General features: G+C 35.7%; 1 protein-coding gene across 21 annotated transcripts in view; it reads left to right on the forward strand.

The window, feature by feature from the left end:
• Window positions 1-360: 360 nt before the first annotated feature.
• The window catches only part of MLIP (muscular LMNA interacting protein), a 232839-nt gene continuing 211394 nt past the window's right edge, over window positions 361-21805 (forward strand). For 13 of the 21 annotated variants that reach the window (XM_081295744.1, XM_081295758.1, XM_081295764.1 and 10 more), the window contains exons 1-2: window positions 435-570; window positions 19999-20025. In XM_081295744.1, coding sequence (XP_081151870.1) covers window positions 508-570; window positions 19999-20025 — 90 coding nt within the window. In that variant the 5' untranslated portion in view covers window positions 435-507. The other 8 variants (XM_081295755.1, XM_081295748.1, XM_081295750.1 and 5 more) reach the window with 2 other exon arrangements.

A 21805-nucleotide genomic window follows, 5' to 3' on the forward strand; every position in this document is an offset into this window, starting at 1 on the left:
TGCATACATGTTTATACTACCAGGATACAAATTGGAATTTGGAAGAACTAAACTGGCTGATTCCTATTTGCTTTATGACTATCACATTTGTCCTTTTTAACCTACTCATTAAATCTGTATTCTACAGTATATTTTATTCTGCTCCAACAGCTATTAGTGAATTCTTTGAGAATGACTTTTTGTCATGTACATCTTTCTGGGTTCAGGGAACCTAACCTGTTGGATAATTCTCTTGTTGAAGAGTTTGCTTTTATATTTAGTGACATTTATCATTATCTAAGGCCAGCTGCCTGACTTCTCTTCAGTGCTCTGTTTATGGGGTTTGAACATCTATAAATGGAAACACTAGCTAACCAGAAATTATCGCCAGGGCTTTCTGATAGTGTCCTAGGCTCTCACAACTTGGAATGTCCAGCAATATCTAACATGTAAGCAAGTCAAATCATTTTCTAGACAGAATCTGAACCTCTGTTTCTCTGTCTGACTCACTCTCTCTTCTCTTTCAACATGGAATTTGAAAAGGATGAAAAAGGACGCTTATTAAACAAGAATTTAGAGGAGAAACTAACGGTAAGATTTGTGAGATTCAGCATCTACAGGTTTATAATGTAATTGACTGGGTAAAGAACAGCTGTCATAGATTGGAAAACTTGTACTAGCCAGCCTCTATGTCCATATTTTGCTGATCAAAACCTTGAAATCAGGAAGTTCCATGGCTTTCCTGAAAAATATGTAACAAATTTCCATATTAAATCTTATTAGTAGAAAGGGAGAAAATTTGATTTAGTTAAATAATGTGGTTTACTTCCATTTTAAAAACTGAAATTTTGAGCTCTTCCTGCGATTGTCTCAATACTGGAAAATTGCTTTATTTATTGATATGAAGCTTAACAAGTATTCCAAGGCCAATTTCTTGTGGAGAGACCAAGACTATGTGCCAAGGTAAAATATAAATGTTGGAGAATATTTTAGTTTAATGGAGTAAGTGTAAGTTTAGTGTTCTAACTCTTAAGAAATTCTTTTTGGTTTGTTTTTGTTATAGAAGTTGTAAAAGCAAATTTACCTTGATACAAAGCAATGAACTGTCAATGAACAATAATTGCCACTCAGATTTGCTAAACACTATGTACACCATACCCTTGAGTAAAATGTGCTGCCCACGGTTCATCTAACGGATGTTGCTGGCTAATTATGTTTGTAAATTTGCTGTGGCTACAGAATTAACATTGTAACAGGTATGACTAATTGGAATAGCATTGAAGTAACAAAAAGTAAAACTATATCAACTATAATAAAGCTGAACTCGTGGGAATGTACTGTTTTGGATGTCTGAAGTTGAGGTTTATGCACTATTAATGATATTAAAATTTGAAAAATGAAAAGAAAATCCAATGGGGCTAAAAAGTCCTAAATATATTAAAATTTTATGATTTTAAAGAAGTATTTTGGATAAAACATAACCTTTTCTTAACGGATTCAGGTCATGATTTTGAATATCAACTGTGGACCTCTGCTCTAGGTGATTGTCCAAATATGTAATGGCCACGGACTATTTTGCTTTTTGACTATATTGAAAGGTCAAGTATTATAGAACTAACCAGGGATTTTGAATCAGAAAGGTCTGGGTGAAAATTCTTGTTCCACAACTTCTGAACAGAAGACTTTGGGATTTTATTTAACCTTTTTGGATTTCAGTTAACTCTCTTGTAAAATGAGGAGCAGTAATACCTACTTTAACAGCTTTTGTGAGGATTAAAAACTATAATGTATGTGAAATCTCTAGTCTGAGACTGTTTTCAAACTGTTTTTGGCCTGACTTACTGAAAGAGCCAATATCTCAAGGTTATATAAAAACAGAAGTTGAAATGCATTTCAAAGTAAGAGGAGGATTCAGATATGATAAGTGTAAAGGCTTAATGATCACAAAACCTTTACTGAACCAGAAAGAAAGTAAATAAATATGTGAATAAAGAGTTGCTATGAATTAGTGTGAAATCTGACCCTGAGCTTCCTGGCAATCTTTAAGAGGAAGTTTTGCAAATAAACGTACTGGACATGGGAGGACTGCACAAAATGAAAATGATCTCTAATCATTTGAAGTTATTTGATGTATTAACATTTCACTTTCCGGAAGGTCAGATATTTTTTCTGCATACCCAACTCTGCCTTGAACACAGCTATAAATCTTGAAGTGGACAAAATTGTCTACTTAGAGGAAATAGCTGTCATAAAACTCATGAATATTACTTTGCAGTAGAAGCCTAGGGCTAGCCTCTGATTCACTTCCAGATGATTGGAAGAAAATATGGCAGCAAATCGGGGGAGGGAGAACATCCAGCTTGCACCCTGCAGACCAGATACTTGGAGAGGGGGTACACAGAAAAGTCCAGTATTAGGGGAAATTGTGTGGATAGACAGGTAGAGTTTATAACTCAGACATCTTTCAAATGCAGGAATTCTAACGACACTGTGATTACCTCATGTTCAGAATTTTCTATTTAAGAGATTTGGGAAATACATACCTTTAAAAATTTCTAATAAAAAATAGTTAGGCATGTTGACTGCTTATGTGAACAAACATTCAAACAATTCAATTCATGGAACTTTGTTTTCCTTGTTAATACCAATTTAATAGTGTATGACTGGCTAGGTTTCTAAAAATAGCCTTATATGTCTATTTTTGCAGAGTTCACTATGTTCTCAAAATTATTCAGTATATGTTATAGCATGATTTTTAAAAGGAGAGGAAAATATTCTACCATAAAATATTTAAAGATGTGTGCAATATAATATTGTTGAATTACAATGTGCATCTTGTTTAAAATTAAAGCTTTATTTCCTAGATGGAAGTTTATCATGATCAATATTATACAATTATACAATACTATGTTATATGTCATGCAATCAAACAATATATCTAGTTGACTTTATTTGAAAACAATTCCTAAGATATGATCAATAGCAAATAAAAACTTGATAGTCTACTGAATTTAAAAATTCATCAGTTTATTCTACATCAAGAGATAGATAACAATAAAATGGGATTCTTAACTGTGTATTCAGTTTAAATCTTTTCATACTCTGGGTAGATAAAAACCTACTTTTAAGGATTGATTTTTTTTTGGCCCCTAAGTTTTTTGATGTTTGATGATTAAAAGTAAAGATTTCTCAGCGCTTACCAATTTAAGATGTGTCCTTTATGCCTTTTTAAAGGCTTTTACAATCTACCAACGTCATATGAAATTTTTCACAAATTGATGTTATCCAAATTTTTCAAACATAAACATAAAAAAATCAATTAGCAAGAACTGAGGACATTTCTATGCCCTGAAAAACCAGTGATTCAGTCATGTTGAATGTCTTTGTCATTGATTCTGCAAAATCAGATTACACAGAAGCTAATTTTTGTGGGATATGGTAGGGTGTGAAGGGAGGGAGCTATTTTGTAACAATATATTTTAGCTTGGTTAGTTCCACAATAATGGGCGTTGGGCTGAATGATCTTGTTTTTCTTATATACTTTCCAAATAGTGTTCCTAGTAACTCTGCTTTTCCATACGGCTCCATGGTTCTGCTCCATGCTCAAGAACGTTCAATAAATGTTGTGTAGGTAATGCACCATATTGTATACTTCCTTTTGGAGACTCACATTGTATTTTAATATACTGAAGGCTCTGAGATGCTTTGGAGGTTAACCTAATGTTTCTTAAACTCACTTACCAAAGTATACTGCATCTTTTTAATTTTGGGAGAGGGACGGGTACTGGGAATTAAACTCAGGGTCTCACATATGCTAGTCAAGCAAGTACTCTACCACTATACACCCATAGCCCTTTTTAAGTTTTATTTTGAGACAAGAGTCTCACTAAAGTTCTCAGGCTGACCTTGAACCTGAGATCTTCCGGCCTCAGCCTCCCAAGTACCTGGGATTACAGGCATATATATTATGCCCGGCTCAACGTAATGCATCTTAATATGTGTAAAATGATGGTGAATATTCCTTCTTATTTTTATTTTTATTTTGTGCAGTACTGAGAATGATGGTGAATATTCGGAGGAATTAGTGTTCTCTGGAACATAATTTAAGAAATTATGTATAAGCATATGGATTAATAATTTGGTTTTATTTATGAGTTGTGTTTTCAGGAAAATGATACATATAGAAATATATTCAAGCTTAGTGTTATTCATTTCTAACATGAAATAACTTTTGAAACTGTTTTAAAAATAAGTGCTTTTGGGGGGTTCAATGGCCATAGTCTCACTGGGGGGTACTTCCTGCCCTGGAGAATCCAATCCACCCTAAAACTTAAAATCTCAAATAATTAGTGAATAATAAAACACAAATACTCAGAAATATATTTACAAAAGAGGAATCCCTTGATAGATCTAGTCCACATGGGTTCTGGAACTAGTCAAAGACAAAATAGCTCAGGTGGTTTATTTAAGGGGGCACATCAAAGGCAGGGGTAAGGTTTCAAGGAATAAGTCTTGGCTCAGCAGGTTGATTGACATCTTAGCAGGTCACACCCATCTCAGGTGCTGTGTGGGATGTTCGAGAGGGAAGTTCACCTACATCAGGCGTTCAATCCCTGTAGGGGTGCCTTGGGAGGTTCCCATTGCCAGACTTATCCCTACATGAGGCTACTATGCATAACAGTCCACACATAGCCCTCTGTGGGCTCATGACAAGTACTAATTTGCATTTAGTATGTTTTTTTTTTTTCAGGCAGTAAGCCACATCCCCAGCCCTATTTTGTATTTGATTTAGAGACAGGGTCTCACTGAGTTGCTTAGCACTATCTTTTGCTGAGGCTGGCTTTGAACTTGATCCTCCTGTCTCAGCCTCTTGAGCTGCCGAGATTACAGTCACATGCCACCGCGCTTGGCTACTATGTTTTAATAAATAAGAAAAACTACTGCTAAAATCCTGATTACTCCCTATGTTATTAAATATATCAACAAAGAATTTCACTTACAATTATCTTTAACTAAAATTTCATAATGAAAAAAACTATTTATGTATTAATATAGCAAAAATGGTCCTGTCCTAGGTCATTCTGACATAATAATGGATTCTCTAAGAGATGATGGGAACAAACAGATCTCATGCATAAATCTAATAATTTCTACTTTATTAATATCATATGTCTCAAGCGACAATTTCATTGTCCCAAGCAGTGAATGTTCAGTAATATCACAAAAAAATAACAAGAAAAGTATGTGCTTCAACTCATTTTATGATGAAACTTGGTAGAAGGTGATTAAGACAGTATTTAATTTCTGAATGTTTCTTTGAGCAAAAGTAACTCTCTAGGAAAGGAAATATATCATCTGAAAATTAGGATTCTAATAGGATGTATTTGATTTAAAAGATTAAAAACATATTTAAAATAGTGTAATTTTTACCTTTTATATTTTAAATATTTTGAGTTCCCTTGAGTTTAAAGATGAAAGACTTGATTACTGCTATGTAAATATAATTATGTCCTCAAAAATGAAAATATTTCTCAATTTCAGAAAATAGGCTTTTCCTGCTTTTTTTTTTTACTGAAATTAAAATAAAAGAAATAGAAACAATGGTGGGTAAAATGTAAAAATATAAAGAACTATGTATTTAATAAATTCTGTGGTAATTTATTAAAGTGTAGCTCTTTAATAATATTAAATCCATAGCTCCATTAATACAAATGAAATTAATTTCTAAGAAGAAATCTATTCAAAAATAAGAAAGCACAGAATCAGTGCTTTGGCTATAATTCCTAATGTCATTATCTGATGACGATTTGTGATTTTGGGGGGGACTACCTTTGAGATATGCAAAGTGCCTAGTAGGTAGAACTGTCCTCAAGTAAACCAACAAAAATTGACTTTCAAATTATTTTAGTCAGCTTTTTTACCACTGTGACTAAAGGACCCGACCAGAACAACGGTCAAGGAGGAAAGGTTTATTTGGGGGCTCACGGTTTCAGAAGCCTCAATCCATAGACAGCAGTCTCCATTCCTTGGGGCTCCAAGTAAGACAGGAGCAAAATGGCAGGAGAGTATAGCAGAGGGAAGCATCTTATGTGGTGATCAGAAAGCAGAGAGAGACTCTAGTAGCCAGATGCAAATATATACCAAAGTCATGCCCCAATTCCCCCTCCTCCAGCCACACCCTACCACTTCAGTTATTACTCAGTTAATCCCTATAAGGGATTAAATTGCTGACTGGGTTAAGACTCTTAGGACCCAACTTTTAGTTTTGTTAATTTTTTCGATAGTTTCTTTTGTTTCAATTTCATTGATTTCCGCTCTGATTTTAATTATTTCTTGCCTTCTGCTACATTTGCTGTTGTTTTGCTCTTCCTTTTCTAGCGCTTTGAGATGAAGTGTGAGCTCATTTATTTGTTGGCTTTTTCTTTTTTTGAGGAATGACCACCAGGCGATGAATTTTCCTCTTAAAACTGCTTTCATTGTGTCCCATAGATTCCGATATGTTGTGTCTGTATTTTCATTTATCTCTAAGAATTTTTTGATTTCCTCCTTTATGTCTTCTGTAACCCATTGATCATTCAGTAACATATTGTTCATTTTCCATGTGATGTAGGATTTTTCCTTCCTTCTTTTATCATTGATTTCCAGTTTTATTCCATTATGATCAGATAAAATGCATGGTTCTTCGAAAAAATAAATAAGATCGACAGACCTTTAGCCATGCTAACGAAGAGAAGAAGAGAGAGAACTCAAATTACTAACATACGGGATGAAAAAGGCAATATCACAACAGATGCTACAGAAATACAGAAGACAATTAGAAATTATTTTGAAAACCTATATTCCAATAAAATAGAAGATAGTGAAGACATTGATAAATTTCTTAAGTCATATGATTTGCCCAGACTGAGTCAGGAGGATACACACAATTTGAACAGACCAATATCAATGGATGAAATTGAAGAAGCCATCAAAAGACTACCAACCAAGAAAAGCCCAGGACCGGATGGGTATACAGCGGAGTTTTACAAAACCTTTAAAGGAGAATTAATACCAATACTTTTCAAGTTATTTCAGGAAATAGAAAAAGAGGGAGCTCTTCCAAATTCATTCTATGAGGCCAACATCACCCTGATTCCGAAACCAGACAAAGACACCTCAAAGAAAGAAAACTACAGACCAATATCTCTAATGAACCTAGATGCAAAAATCCTCAATAAAATTCTGGCGAATCAAATACAAAAACACATCAAAAAAATTGTGCACCATGATCAAGTAGGATTCATCCCTGGGATGCAAGTATGGTTCAATATACGGAAATCAATAAATGTTATTCACCACATCAATAGACTTAAAGATAAGAACCATATGATCATCTCGATAGATGCAGAGAAAGCATTTGACAAAGTACAGCATCCCTTTATGTTCAAAACATTAGAAAAACTAGGGATAACAGGAACTTACCTTGACATTGTAAAAGCAATCTATGCTAAGCCTCAGGCTAGCATCATTCTGAATGGACAAAAGTTGAAGGCATTCCCTCTAAAATCTGGAACAAGACAGGGATGCCCTCTATCACCACTTCTATTCAATATAGTTCTCGAAACACTGGCCAGAGCAATTAGACAGACGAAAGAAATTAAAGGCATAAAAATAGGAAAAGAAGAACTTAAATTATCACTATTTGCAGATGACATGATTCTATACCCAGAAGACCCAAAAGGGTCTACAAAGAAACTACTAGAACTAATAAATGAATTCAGCAAAGTGGCAGGATATAAAATCAACACGCATAAATCAAAGGCATTTCTGTATATCAGCGACAAAACTTCTGAAACGGAAATGAGGAAAAACACTCCATTCACAATATCCTCAAAAAAAAAAATAAAATACTTGGGAGTCAACCTAACAAAAGAGGTGAAAGATTTATACAATGAAAACTACAGAACCCTAAAGAGAGAAGTAGAAGAAGATCTTAGAAGATGGAAAAATATACCTTGTTCATGGATAGGCAGAACTAACATCATCAAAATGGCGATATTACCAAAAGTTCTCTATAGGTTTAATGCAATGCCAATCAAAATCCCAATGGCATTTCTTGTAGAAATAGATAAAGCAATCATGAAATTCATATGGAAAAATAAAAGACCCAGAATAGCAAAAGCAATTCTAAGCAGGAAGTGTGAATCAGGCGGTATAGCGATACCAGATTTCAAACTATATTACAGAGCAATAGTGACAAAAACAGCATGGTACTGGTACCAAAACAGGCGGGTGGACCAATGGTATAGAATAGAGGACACAGAGACTAATCCACAAAGTTACAATTATCTTATATTTGATAAAGGGGCCAAAAGCATGCAATGGAGGAAGGATAGCATCTTCAACAAATGGTGTTGGGAAAACTGGAAATCCATATGCAACAAAATGAAAAAGAATCCCTTTCTCTCACCATGCACAAAAGTTAACTCAAAATGGATCAAGGAGCTTGATATCAAATCAGAGACTCTGCGTCTGATAGAAGAAAAAGTTGGCTCCGATCTACAGATTGTGGGGTCGGGCTCCAAATTCCTTAATAGGAAACCCATAGCACAAGAGTTAATAACAAGAATCAACAAATGGGACTTACTTAAACTAAAAAGTTTTTTCTCAGCAAGAGAAACAATAAGAGAGGTAAATAGGGAGCCTACATCCTGGGAACAAATTTTTACACCTCACACTTCAGATAGAGCCCTAATATCCAGAGTATACAAAGAACTCAAAAAATTAGACAATAAGATAACAAATAACCCAATCAACAAATGGGCCAAGGACCTGAACAGACACTTCTCAGAGGAGGACATACACTCAATCAACAAGTATATGAAAAAATGCTCACCATCTCTAGCAGTCAGAGAAATGCAAATCAAAACCACCCTAAGATACCATCTCACTCCAGTAAGATTGGCAGCCACTATGAAGTCAAACAACAACAAGTGCTGGCGAGGATGTGGAGAAAAGGGTACACTTGTACATTGCTGGTGGGACTGCAAATTGGTGTGGCCAATTTGGAAAGCAGTTTGGAGATTCCTGGGAAAGCTGGGAATGGAACCACCATTTGACCCTGCTATTGCCCTTCTCGGACTATTCCCTGAAGACCTTAAAAGAGCATGCTACAGGGATACTGCCACATCGATGTTCATAGCAGCACAATTCACAATAGCTAGACTGTGGAACCAACCCAGATGTCCTTCAATAGATGAATGGATTAAAAAATGTGGCATCTATACACAATGGAGTACTATGCAGCAATAAAAAATGACAAAATCATAGGATTTGCAGGGAAATGGATGGCACTAGAGCAGATTATGCTTAGTGAAGCTAGCCAATCCCTAAAAAACAAATACCAAATGTCTTCTTTGATATAATGAGAGCAACTATGAACAGAGCAGGGAGGAAGAGTAGGAAGAAAAGAGTAACATTAAACAGAGACATGAGATGGGAGGGAAAGGGAGAGTAAAGGGAAATTGCATGGAAATGAAGGGAGACCCTCATTGCTATACAAAATTACATATAAGAGGTTGTGAGGGGAATGGGAAAATAAACAAGGAGAAAAATGAATTACAGTAGATGGAGTAGAGAGAGAAGATGGGAGGGGAGGGGAGGGGGGATAGTAGGGGATAGGAAAGGTAGCAGAATACAACAATTACTAATAGGGCATTATGTAAAAATGTGGATGTGTAACCGACGTGATTCTGCAATCTGCATTTGGGGTAAAATTGGGGGTTCATAACCCACTTCAATCTAATGTATGAAATATGATATGTCAAGAGCTTTGTAATGTTGTGAACAACCAATAAAAAAAAATTAAAAAAAAAGACTCTTAGGACCCAATCATTTCTCCTCTGGAACTTCTTGCATTATCTCTCTGACATGTGAGCTTTTGGGGGACATGTCACATCCAAATCAAAACACAGGTCAATGCACATTTCTGAATACTTATTTCAAAAATGAGAGCATAAAAAGGACTGCAGTAGAAACACAAATGATAAAGTCCTATTCCTCAAAGTGATTATTATATTTTTGTTATTTTTAAGCAGATTACAAAATAATGATAAGTTTTAGGAACTTGGAAATAGTCTAAGGGTGCAAAATACAGATGTCCCAATTCCTCACATAGACTTTTAGTAGCAAGTCTATAATTACTTATTGGAATGTCTTAATGATGGAAACATTTGTAAAGCATTGTATTCAGTAATGTATTTTATTCTGTCACAATACCTATTTGCTTTTTTCTCTTTTTTTTTTTTGTCTAACTAGATTAATTAGTAACAGACACTCAGCATTCCCTAACATAGCTAAAAAAAAAAAGGTTATACTGTTGGTATTTCTAGTTTACTTGGATGTAATTTTCAATATGGCTTGAACATTGTTTATGATCTATTCAACATTCCTCACAAGGTAACTTTGAATAATGACAAGTGATAAATTTAAATTTAGCTATATAAGGGGCCAATCTCTGAAGGTAAGGCATTGGGTTTATATACTAGGTCTATTTATCATTATTGTTAGCCCTGGATTCTTGAAAAGCTAATTTTGTTGGTCAAATTGAAGGAAAGATGAAAATAAACAAATAATAACATTTCCTTTTTTTTTGGCATTGGGTCTTCTGTTTTTGAAAACAATTTTCATTTCTCTGCTATTTATAGTAAACTTTCCAATGACCCTTGCAATACTCTAGACTTGACTGACATATTTGCCTTATATGAACATTCTGTCTGGTATTTTCCATGGTAAGGATGTGAGTCAATTTATCCTCACACTTTAACTTCCTTGTGCTGTTAGCTCATGGTGGTAGTTTTTGGATGACACCACCATGGGGAATGGAGCATTCCTGCATCTTTAAGAAGGTGACTGCTAACTCTCTTAACATATGTGTGTTGCCTGCTCTGTGGTTCATACTTCCCCTTGGCACTTCTCCCAGGGTGGCCCATCCACGATGGTATATCTTTAATTTATTATCCATTTTTCTCCAAAGAGTGCAGAAATTCTGTAATAAGTTGATTTCCAAAATGCTCCATGGAAATAATTATTTTCAAAAAACAGATGGGCAGTAATGAACCAAATTTCTTGGTAAGTTCCTCATAAAGTATCCTTCAACTGGAAGGCAAATGGAAAGATTTCAGAATTTCAAAATGAGGATTCTCTAAATTTCTGAATTCAGTGTCATTTATGAATTTATAGTAATGATAGTGCTAATTTTACTTATCTCTACTTATTAATTTATTCTCATTTCTCAGAGAAATAAGAACTCTCTGAGAAGCCCATAAAGGGATTTTAGGATTGATCCCTTTGCATCAGGTACTGGAGAGTTTGCTAATTAAGATGATGCTATCCAAGGAACTGAGATATCCCTCATCCCTCATGAGCAATAAGAAAATTCTGGTTTTACTCCAGCTGAAGATGTATAGTTGCAATCAATTTGGCAGACTGAAGTGAAAAAACTCTCTAGTTGTTCTTTTGCACAAGAAATAATTTCACTCTAACCTCTTCCCAGCCTCCTCTTCATAGAGCCAGTAACAAATAAATTTTTAAAAATTCTTGCAGAATTTATAGCATGGAATTACAAAAAAAAAATAATGAAGAGAAAAGGCAGTGTGTCAGGATGATAGTGGACCATGTGCATAATTTTCAAATAAGACGATACTATTAAAAAAGACAAATGAAGGTAGGTGCGTGTGTGCAGGACCTGCACACACGCACCTACCTTCATTTGTCTTTTTTAATAGTATCTGAGTTCTGTCCTGATTTATCTTTAACAGTTTAAATGAAGAACCTGTTGTCTTTGGGTTGCATGTATGTATGTTGCTGGGTGATGAGGAGTTTGTGCCAGCTAGGTCAGTGAGAAACGCTGAATTTGTGTCCTGGAGATCAGTATTAGGGAAAGTTGTATTTGTGTTGCCGTTGGCAAATCACTTAGACTGGTTTCCTTATCTACAAAGTGAGGGGTTATTTTGGATTTTCAAAGAATGGTGTGCTCTCCAGCACTTTGTAAGTATGCGAAAAGTGTCCTCTGGCTATGGATTTATTAAATCCTTTCCATACCAAATGTTGCCTGTTTATACAAACATTAGGAACCTTAAAATAATCTATATTTTTATATCATCACTAACTAAATGTAACACAGATATCATTATTAAATAAAACCCTCCTCTTAGTCGATATAGAAACTTCACAGTTCGCTACTCGTAGCTGAATTGCATATTTTTTCTGTTTTCACTGGGAAACAACAAAGATTCAGGAATTAAATCATGAGTGAAAATTGTGTGGTAGATGAAGAAGTAGCAATTAAGTGCCTTCATATTAGTATAAAAATAGCAAAATATAGCATTCTATTTTCTCATAGTGTTACATAAAATAAAGCAGATGCAGTGTTTTTATCAGGAATAAAATTTAGAATATATAAGATCTGTGTTTTAACTGTCACTGCGAAAATGGCTTATGTCTTATCTCCATTCCCTTTTTGTCACTCTTACTACTCTCTGCAATGCACCTGACACAGATCTTTTAGTCCCTTTGCGACTTTAATTTTAGCCCCCTGCATTGCCGAAGGTTGAGGAAAAAGTGGATGCACAGGAATGGCAAAATCCTAGCTACCATTTTCGTATTGCTTCTTTTTCTTAAAAAAAAAAAAAAAAGAAAGAAAAGAAAAGAAAGAAAGAAAAAGAACAAGGGCTATAACTATTAGAATCCAGGAAGGGGAGCTGGGAGTGGAGAAGTGAAACTTATAAGGATCCAGATTTCTACTTTATGGTTCAAATCAAGTTCTTGAAGCCATCCAGCCCTTTGAAAACCCCTGCTAATTAAAGCTGTGTCTGCTGATAATGTAAGTCTGAGATGCAGTGTTTGAATGGATCTTTTGATTCAGCTCTGTATGATGGTGAATAACAGAAGGGAGATGGATGTGTTGCAGGCTTTAACCGAGCTGTGCTTTCACCGTGACAATTGTAACACACTGTACTTGTGGCGACATATTTTTTAGGTTCTCATTGTGGGGATTGCAATTACATATCTAGTTATTCAGTCCCAAGTATGGCTCCCCTAAGGGTATGATGGATAGAATGTCATATTAGTGACAGAAGTGCATTAGAGTAATTTTTGCTACATGACCTTCATAAAAATAAGGTGATTTTTGAAAAAAAAATATAGAGGATATTTTGTGGTTTAATTGCTGTCTTTTGCCATTATTTGTAATCTAAACATTTCTCAAGGGTCCTTTATCAATTTTCTTCTCTGTTAATGGGCATCTCCTTGTCTGTATAGCCCCTAGGGAAGATGTCATCCCCAACTTGTTCTCCAAAATAGGCCTTGTACTCTTGTAGATGTCTGAGTGCGGCAATTCAGAGACCACCTCATGATTTTAAATACAAACTGGATAGCATTCATCTTAGACGCGAGAGCCTGTAGAATTGCTTTCTCAAACCTGTTATAATTTCTCTGGGGATGGCATGTCATAGTGGGAGGCAGGAGGAAGAAAATGTCAGCGTGAATGAATGAGCTTATCACCTAGAGGGGGATGTTCTTTTATAATGTGGGAAGGAAACAAAGGAAATGAAAACTTTTCCCATTCCTATTTTGGTTTTCTAGTTGAGCTCAGCTTTCAGGAATCCCTGCATGTTTTGCTGTACTTCTGCTTCTCATCCATGGTTGCATTCATTCATCACTTGGCTGGGGAGTCCTCCGCATGCAGCATGTCACTCCCTGGCTGCTGCTGATCTTTGCATGGGGTGGGGAAGAAGGAAAACTAGTTGGTCTTATACCTTCAGAGAATCCCCTTCTTCTTGGTCCTATTTCATAGTGAAGACTTTATGGAATTACCTTCCTTGAATCTGGCACTGTCTGGGGTTTAGAAAGGTCTTTTTTTTCAGGGTCCCTTCTGAAGGGTTATGGAAAATAATATTTCTATAAGACAGCCCCCCAGGAAAAACGAAAAGATAGTGTGGCTCTGGAGGAGGGAGTTCCAAACATTAAATTAAATTAGCTAAACATTAAACCTCTCCCAGTAAATCCTTTCCCAGGAACAATGGGCCCTGAAAGAAGGAGGCAGATACAGAAACGCAGGGCCCTGGACTTTTACTCTTTCTCATTGCCAATGAGTCCTGGAAGGAGAAAAGCAAATGGTGGAGCACTGGGTAAAAATGGGTCCCAGGAAGAAGATAAGCACTGAACACCAGTGATGTTTCCCAGTGACAATGAATTTCCCAGTGACAAAGAAGTTGCACCTTCTTTCCTGACCGTCCAAACCAATACGTCTGCAGTTTCTAATGATTAAACCATCCTTATTGTAAACTGTAAAACTTAAACCCCTTCTGTAACTTCGGGCCATTTTCATACCCAGAAAATGAGCCCTTCCAGTGCCTGATTGATAGACTCCACTGTGGAATAAAGGAGAGCTTGCTGATCTGTTTGAGGTCTGCTTCCATCCAGTTATTTGTGTTTCCGTAACAGTGCAGAAACCGTGTTGGTTATTTTTGCTTACACTTTCCTGGTGGCTTGGCTTCATCTGGCAATGCATCTCCAGTTCCTCTTCATCTTCCAGATATTTACAGTGTGCTGTTTCATAACAGTTCTCCTGCCTTGCCAGACTTCTTATTGCTACAGGTATATTGTTTTAAATTCCTTTCCTCTCACTTTAATTAGGGGCAAAAGCAGGATATGGGAGAAAGGCCCATCAGCATCTTGAACCAGAAGCCCCTTAATTTATTTTTAAAGTTTCCTCCCAATGATTTGATTGTGTTGAAAATGTCTTTTCAGTAGGTGATGGATGTTGAGGAATAATATCCTTCTCCTTCATTAGAGATGCTTGCATCCCCCAAATTGGTATGTGGAAACTTAATTGTCTGTGTGCTAGTAATAAGGGCTGAGGCCTTTAGAGATGATGAAGTTGTAAGGGTGGAGTCCTAGTGGATGGGACTTAGAACTCTTAAAAAGGGTTTAAGGGAATGAGTTATTCTTTTGTTCTTCTGTTGTGCGTGAACACAGTAATCATCCCTTCCACTGTATGAGGAAGCCTAGAAGTCACTGTGTATGAGACGTGGGTCTTCACTAGACATCAAACATATCAGTGCCTTGATATTAGACTTTAACCTCCAGAACTGTGAGAAAATAAATTTCTGTTCTTATAAAGTACCCAGCCTCAGATGTTTTGTTACAGCAGCACAAATGGACCATGATAAAAGAAATGGCACCACGTGAAAGCATTGTATATGCTATGTCATATGACATGCCCAAAATATTTTGCTCATGTAACTAAAATTATGCCATCTATAGAGGTTTGAAAATTGCAGTTTATATGGCAGTTATATCATAGTGATGACTTTTTTGTGCCATAGTAATTTTGGTGGTTCAAATGCAAGGACTCTAGGGTCAAGATTCAAATCTAGACTCTTAATATGCTGAACACAAATGAGCTGCAATTTTTTTTATCTGCAAAATGAGATAGGTCTTGCCTCATGGGGCTGTCACATAGATTAAATATGAGGAAATATTTGAAAACTGCCTGCACCTACTAAGTACTCAATAAGTTATAGACATTAGGAAAATGAGAATCACAGTGACCAACAGATTACTTCTTGTGTCTAGAGAAGCCCTGAACTTATGACTGGGGATTTTTCTCTTCAGACCGAACTTTCTGTAATTTCTCACTCTCAGAGCAGAAACTATGCTTACATTCCCACTAGGAAATGTGCTGTCATTTAAACATTATTAAGTTTTGATTTTTTTTCTCTGTCCTGTAAAGAGTGACAGGTGCTTAAAACAAGTTGCCTATTCCTAATGACATTAGAGACCAGTGTCAGTGGAGACTAATCATCTGGATGCAAGTACTATACAAGTAAGAATAAATGGATACATTGTGAATGTGTAAATAATTAAGACCATACCTAATGTAGTTCATAAAATTAATTTTAAAAGCACTGAAGCTGCAAGACTTACCAAGTGGGATATTTGTAGGAGGGAAAGAATATAGGTATGCAGGAGGAGAGTTTGGGAAGCATATTAGTACGTGTGTGTGTGTGTGTGTGTGTGTGTGTGTGTAGAATGTTCAAAAGAAGGACATAAATACAGTGAATAGCACTGTCCGATTCAAAGACATTTCAAATCCTGAAACTATTTGGTTCAGAGTATCCTAATTTATCTTTCTTACCTTCCTCTGGCATTTTCCTTCCTTGTACAAAAGATATTTTCTTAGCAAAGCAACATTTCTAATATTTTTTATTTAAGACATTTTCTATAAAATATTTAATCTCATATACCAAGGACTACAATGATTTAAGTTGGTACCACTTTTCTGGGGCATGATATATATTGAGACCCATCTATTGGACTCTATACCTCCTGGCCAGGTCATTTTACTTTAGTGATCCATTTGAAGTAAAGAAACATAAACATATTTAGTTATAATGCTGCTTGTTGCAATAATGTTTGTAAAATAAAATTAATGAACATAGTAGAAAAATTACCTATGATGACATTATATAGGAAAATTTAAAGGTATTGGGGTGGTAGACAATATATTCCTTTCCCCCCACAAAGTACCAATGTTATGCAAAGTGTAAAGTCCTTTTATAATCATCTACCTTGGCAGATCATGAACATGTAAATCAGTGAAGTATTTGTGTAGCACAACTTGATCTGCTAAACCATAGAATTTTAATAGCCTAAATAAAGACAACAATATTGTGAGATGAATTGTGTTTTTCAGTTTTACTAAAATTTCAAATAGCTCAGAATTATTATTATTATTATTATTATTATTATTATTATTATTATTATTTTGGTAAAGATCTCACATTTTTTGGATCCTACTAACTGGATGAGATTGTGTCAGAGAGGAATGCAAGGCCCCTGATACTTGGTGCTATATTCTTCATCTGACAACAGGTTGATGGAAACCTTTAGTGTCCATTATTCTGCCCACGTGATCCTGGCCACCAGCAGAATACCAACTCCTCAAGGCCAGGAACTTTATGTTTTTGGCACTTTGTAAGCCTGATATATGGAAAGTAGTACTCTTGAAGCCCTGACTGAACCACACAGATATGGCTTTATTTATTTATTTATGATACCGAATATTGAATTCCGCCTCTCACACAGCTGGGCAAGTGCTCCACCAAGTGCTCTACCCCCAGTTCAGACATGATGTTTACGGGTCTGAGTGTGTGTGCACATATGTGTGTACTGTATCTTCTCTGATTTGATAAATGACAGGGATCCCAAACCAAGATCTAAATTGAATTTCCCTTAGAATTGAGACATGTCTGCAGAGTTGGTAGTTTGACATTGTCAATGGATTGTTTTCAAGGGACACTGAGGGTCAGACTCTCAGGAGGAAAGAAGACAGGTGGGATACTTAAGGTTTTTGTTCATGGAAAATAATAGGTTGTCCCCTCCTTTGTGATTGACCTCCAACTCAACCTTTTCACTCATGATTGTGAGTAAAGTTGTTTCTCTAAAACCTTCACAGGATATGAAGGGCACTAAATGTCAGCATGTGTAGTGTGGGCAGCTTGGCAGATGTGCTACTGTCCTGACATAGCTCTGGATATGCTGTGTGACCGGCCTTTGGTAGTCATCTGTGGCACTGGTGTCACAATTGTAGATTTTGGCATTAGCAATAACATCACCAGAGTATGACAGTGAGCTAGAGTGTGGCAGTATGAAAATGGTAGACTCCACCAGTTAGCCAATGTGCTAGACACAGAGCAATGGAAGAGGTACAAAGTGGGTAAAAGTCTAGCCACAGAGATATTATTTTAAATACTATTTTTGATGGTTACTTATTTTTGTCCCAAGAACAACCCTCTATAATCCAGTAGTACATTATATTTAATAATCCATTTTGAGAATTAAGTAATACAAAAAAAGGCTGTTAGTATTAAGTAGTTTCAGATATGTGGAAATTCTTTACCACTGGTAGTCATGATTACTGAGATGCTTATGAAATCAGTAAAATCCAAGTTGTCCTTTGAGGGTCTATACTTATTTTGGAGGAGTTCTCAGAGTAGATTATTCTCTATCCCACTCTCTGCAATGACAACTACACAGTGTGAGTGAGGTGAGCAGAGTACTTCAAGATATCTGGAATTTTTATGCATTTGTTATTTATTTATTTAATAATACTTGGGAAGTAAAAGGAATGGTGTCCCTTTTTTGGTCCCCCTTGTATTTAAAATCTCAGGCAAGAGTTTTAGATTGATATCTTTCAATAATCACAGGAAGGAATGAGCTTATCATTCTGAAGGTAACAGGCATACCATCATTTTTCTTATCACTCTGTTTTTACTGATGTTTTCACCATTAAAAATAGAACAACTATGGATGTTTTAATCATCTGTAAATATTCCAGGACATTTTTCTTATAAGTCATTTTTAATTGAATTTTTGAGTTCAATTTTTAATTGAATTAATGTAGTATCAGTATTAAACAATAAAGCCCTATTGATTGATAACCTAAGGTAACCTCAGTAATTTTTCCCAGATTATAATGATATTGATAACAGACAGAGCACATCCATGTTTCCAGAAGCACATGAAAAACTTAACTTGCCATCTTCATCCCAACTCTGGGAGGGAGATAATATTCCCATTTTACAGTTGAAGAAACTAAGTCAGATGGTTTTCTCAGGACCCATAACAAGTCAATGGAGGAGCTTGGTCTCAGGGAGGCTAAGTGCAGATTCGTTCTCCCAACCAGCACCTATACTCTTTTCATGACAGACTCAGAACCTTGCCCTTCCATAGCCACTGTGTGGTGATTTCTTGTTTCCCTCAGAGCAAACATGTACTTCGAGTTTACTCTGATGTATAATAATCAAATTATCAAGGATAACATTTACCTTGGGTGGCCTTTATTATTCTTTGTTTTTAAAAAATTAAACTAACATTTAAGCATCATAAACTATAATAAAATACCACCAATACAGAATCTAAGTAATAGTACTTTAACAACCCCCTAAATTCAATTATAAGTTGAACCAATTTCCCTCTAAATAAGGAAATATATTTGGACAACGTTTTAAGTTTCACTAGAAATACAGATAGGTGGTAACTGGTAACTTTTACATGACTTGTAATGAGTTGTCTTTTTAGCAAGATTGGAGCCAATGTTTTCCAAATGGAGGGTTTGTGATATTTCACAAGTCTGAACTTTTTATAGGAACTTACATTGAAATTATTTATCTTGTTTTATGACCATTCCCCTATGTTACTAATGGTAGTCTTTTATAAGTACCAGAGTTCTTCATATGATAAGCAGATTTATTATTTTTATTTAACCGGGTGTGACCATGTAACTTATTATCCAACAGGGACACCTTCGGATGTGAAAGGGGAGACCATTGGTAAATGCTAGGATAGCTGGCATAAACCAGGGCAGACCAGGAGAAGCCAGAGAACAATGCACCCAATATTTAATCTACTCATAGATGGAAACCAGGAATCAGTGATTCCAGGGATCATGGTTTGTAGACTCTAGAAATTGAAAGAACTCTATGAAAGATGTATGACTTTTGTTCCTGTTTTTAGCAAAAAGGATGGAGACCACTAAAAGGGCAATTTCAGCCTTCTTTCTGACATTCTTTTTTACGAGGCTAATCTTATCTTTCCTTTGAGTTTTTTTTTTTTTTTAATGTGTCTTTGTCAGTTTGGTCTGCCATAACATAATACTATAGGCTAGGAGGGCATATACATAACAGAGGTGTATTTCTCCCAGTGCTGGAGGCTGGCAGTCTGAGATTAGGGTCAGAGTCTGGTGAGGTGTAAGGGCCTTCTTCTGAGTTAAAGATTGCCAAATTTTCATTGTGAGAGAATTCTTTGGAGTCCCTTTTGTAAGGGGCACTAGCTGTATTCACATGGGCTGTACCATCATGACCTAACTACCTCCTAATGTCATCACATCGGAGGTTAGGATTTTAATATGAGTTTTGGGGGGATACACAAACATTCAGTATGTAACCTCATGCTGTTTTTTTTTTTTTATGACAGAAAGAAGAATTACATCAAAGCTGTAAGGTGAGTAGTATAGCCAGTGCCCTTGACCATGAGGAGAGAAGAGAAACCCAGTCTAGTCTTTCTAAATGTTGGTTTATTTTTCTTGTTAAGTGAGACTATAGGGAAAGAAAGATAAGGGCTATAGATGAGTAGCTGATGTTATATCAGCTTCCCCATGGAAAGAACATTGTATTATTTTGTTCAAAGATGTGGAAGTATTATGTTCAAAGGTATAAATGGTATTCTGTTTTCTTCCTATTGTCATAAATTTTATCATAAGGTTACCAGGGAACATCAGCTGTTCTTATCCTTGGCCTTCCATTGTGGTTGTTCACTGAGTCTGCAAGGTGCTATTGTGGGAAGAACCAAGCAGCCTTGGAGGCCAGCTTACCTAAGGCTGAGGCAAGTTGCTTAGCCTCCCTGCATCTTAATTTTGCTTATCATTAAAAGAAAAATACTGAACTGGTTTTAATTCATGCAGTCTTATAACCTCCTGGAAAGGTAGAACTTACATTCTAGAAAGTTCTGATGTTCTGACTTTCAGGTCTAGATGTCATATTTCATGTACAGAAAGAGACAAATCCAAAATAATTCTTTTTTCTTCTCTTAAATCATGGGGAATAACTCTTGTACTGGGTATAATGAATTATTCAAGTATCTTTGAAAACATATATCTGCCTGTAGTAAGATAGTCACATTCTGGAGGCCCTGAATTTGAATTTTATAAGAAAGGACAATACAGACGAATTGAGCAAAGATTTAAAAAAATTAAAGGAATAATTTGTTAATTAAAAAAATTTCCAGCTACTTTCTCAAATATTTGCAGTGGCTTAGCACTGTGTACCTAGAGATGAAAGAATGACATAGTGGTGAATCACACTGCTTTGAGAGTTGGGTGCAGTTCCTGGCTTTGACCATTCCCTGGCCATGTAGCTAGGGAGTTTATTGCTTCTCTACACATTAGAATAATTGTATATGAAATGAACATAATTATAGTCCCCATAGCAAAGGAATATTGTGAGAAGTAATGTATTTAAACATCTTCACAGTTTATTTCTCTGTAATTCTAGTCGGTCAGCAAAATTTAAATGGACAAATATTGGGCTAATTGAATATTGAGCTTATCTTTATAGGGTGGTCTAAATTATAAGTAGACCAAATACATTGAATTAATTAGTAAAAATTCATCTTTTCTTTCAAACAGTATCTATGGAATGGGGCACAAGGGAAGTGGGGTCTTGAATATATTTTACTCAGTAAAAAGTGAAAATTAATTCTTTGTTATGAGTACATTGGAGATAGAGGGGAAACATATATGATTTCCTGGGAATTTAGGAAAAATGCCAGAACTTAAAAAGTGTTGCTTTAACATTGCCCTTTGAGAGGCAAAGAATACAGTAAATGCTTGTAATACTCATAACTCTTGTCCTTGGTTGATATGAGAGTGTGAATAATCGATGAATTTGGAAGGTCAGAAAGGGATCTGTAATAGGCTGATTTTTTTCCCCATGTCAGTTTCAATTTTGGTCTTTGATAATTCTGTGTATGCTCTGTAAAGCGTTGGTGATAATATGCATAATATTTCTATGATCCTAAGAAACCAGGGGCATGACATATAACTGTAACTTTATATGCAGTGATTCCTGATTTGGTATCTGGAATCTTGCCAATAATCATCCATGACTGGATTAACTCTATAACCCAGCATGATTAAGTGGCTCTATATAGGGGATTTCTTCTCAAAAGAATGTTTGCAGGACAGTAAAACTGAGTGGATGCTTCTCTCTCTATTTCTGGTGGT

The sequence above is a fragment of the Spermophilus citellus genome (genome assembly GCF_964194105.1).
Source record: "Spermophilus citellus genome assembly, chromosome: 5".
Taxonomy (NCBI): Eukaryota; Metazoa; Chordata; class Mammalia; order Rodentia; family Sciuridae; genus Spermophilus; species Spermophilus citellus.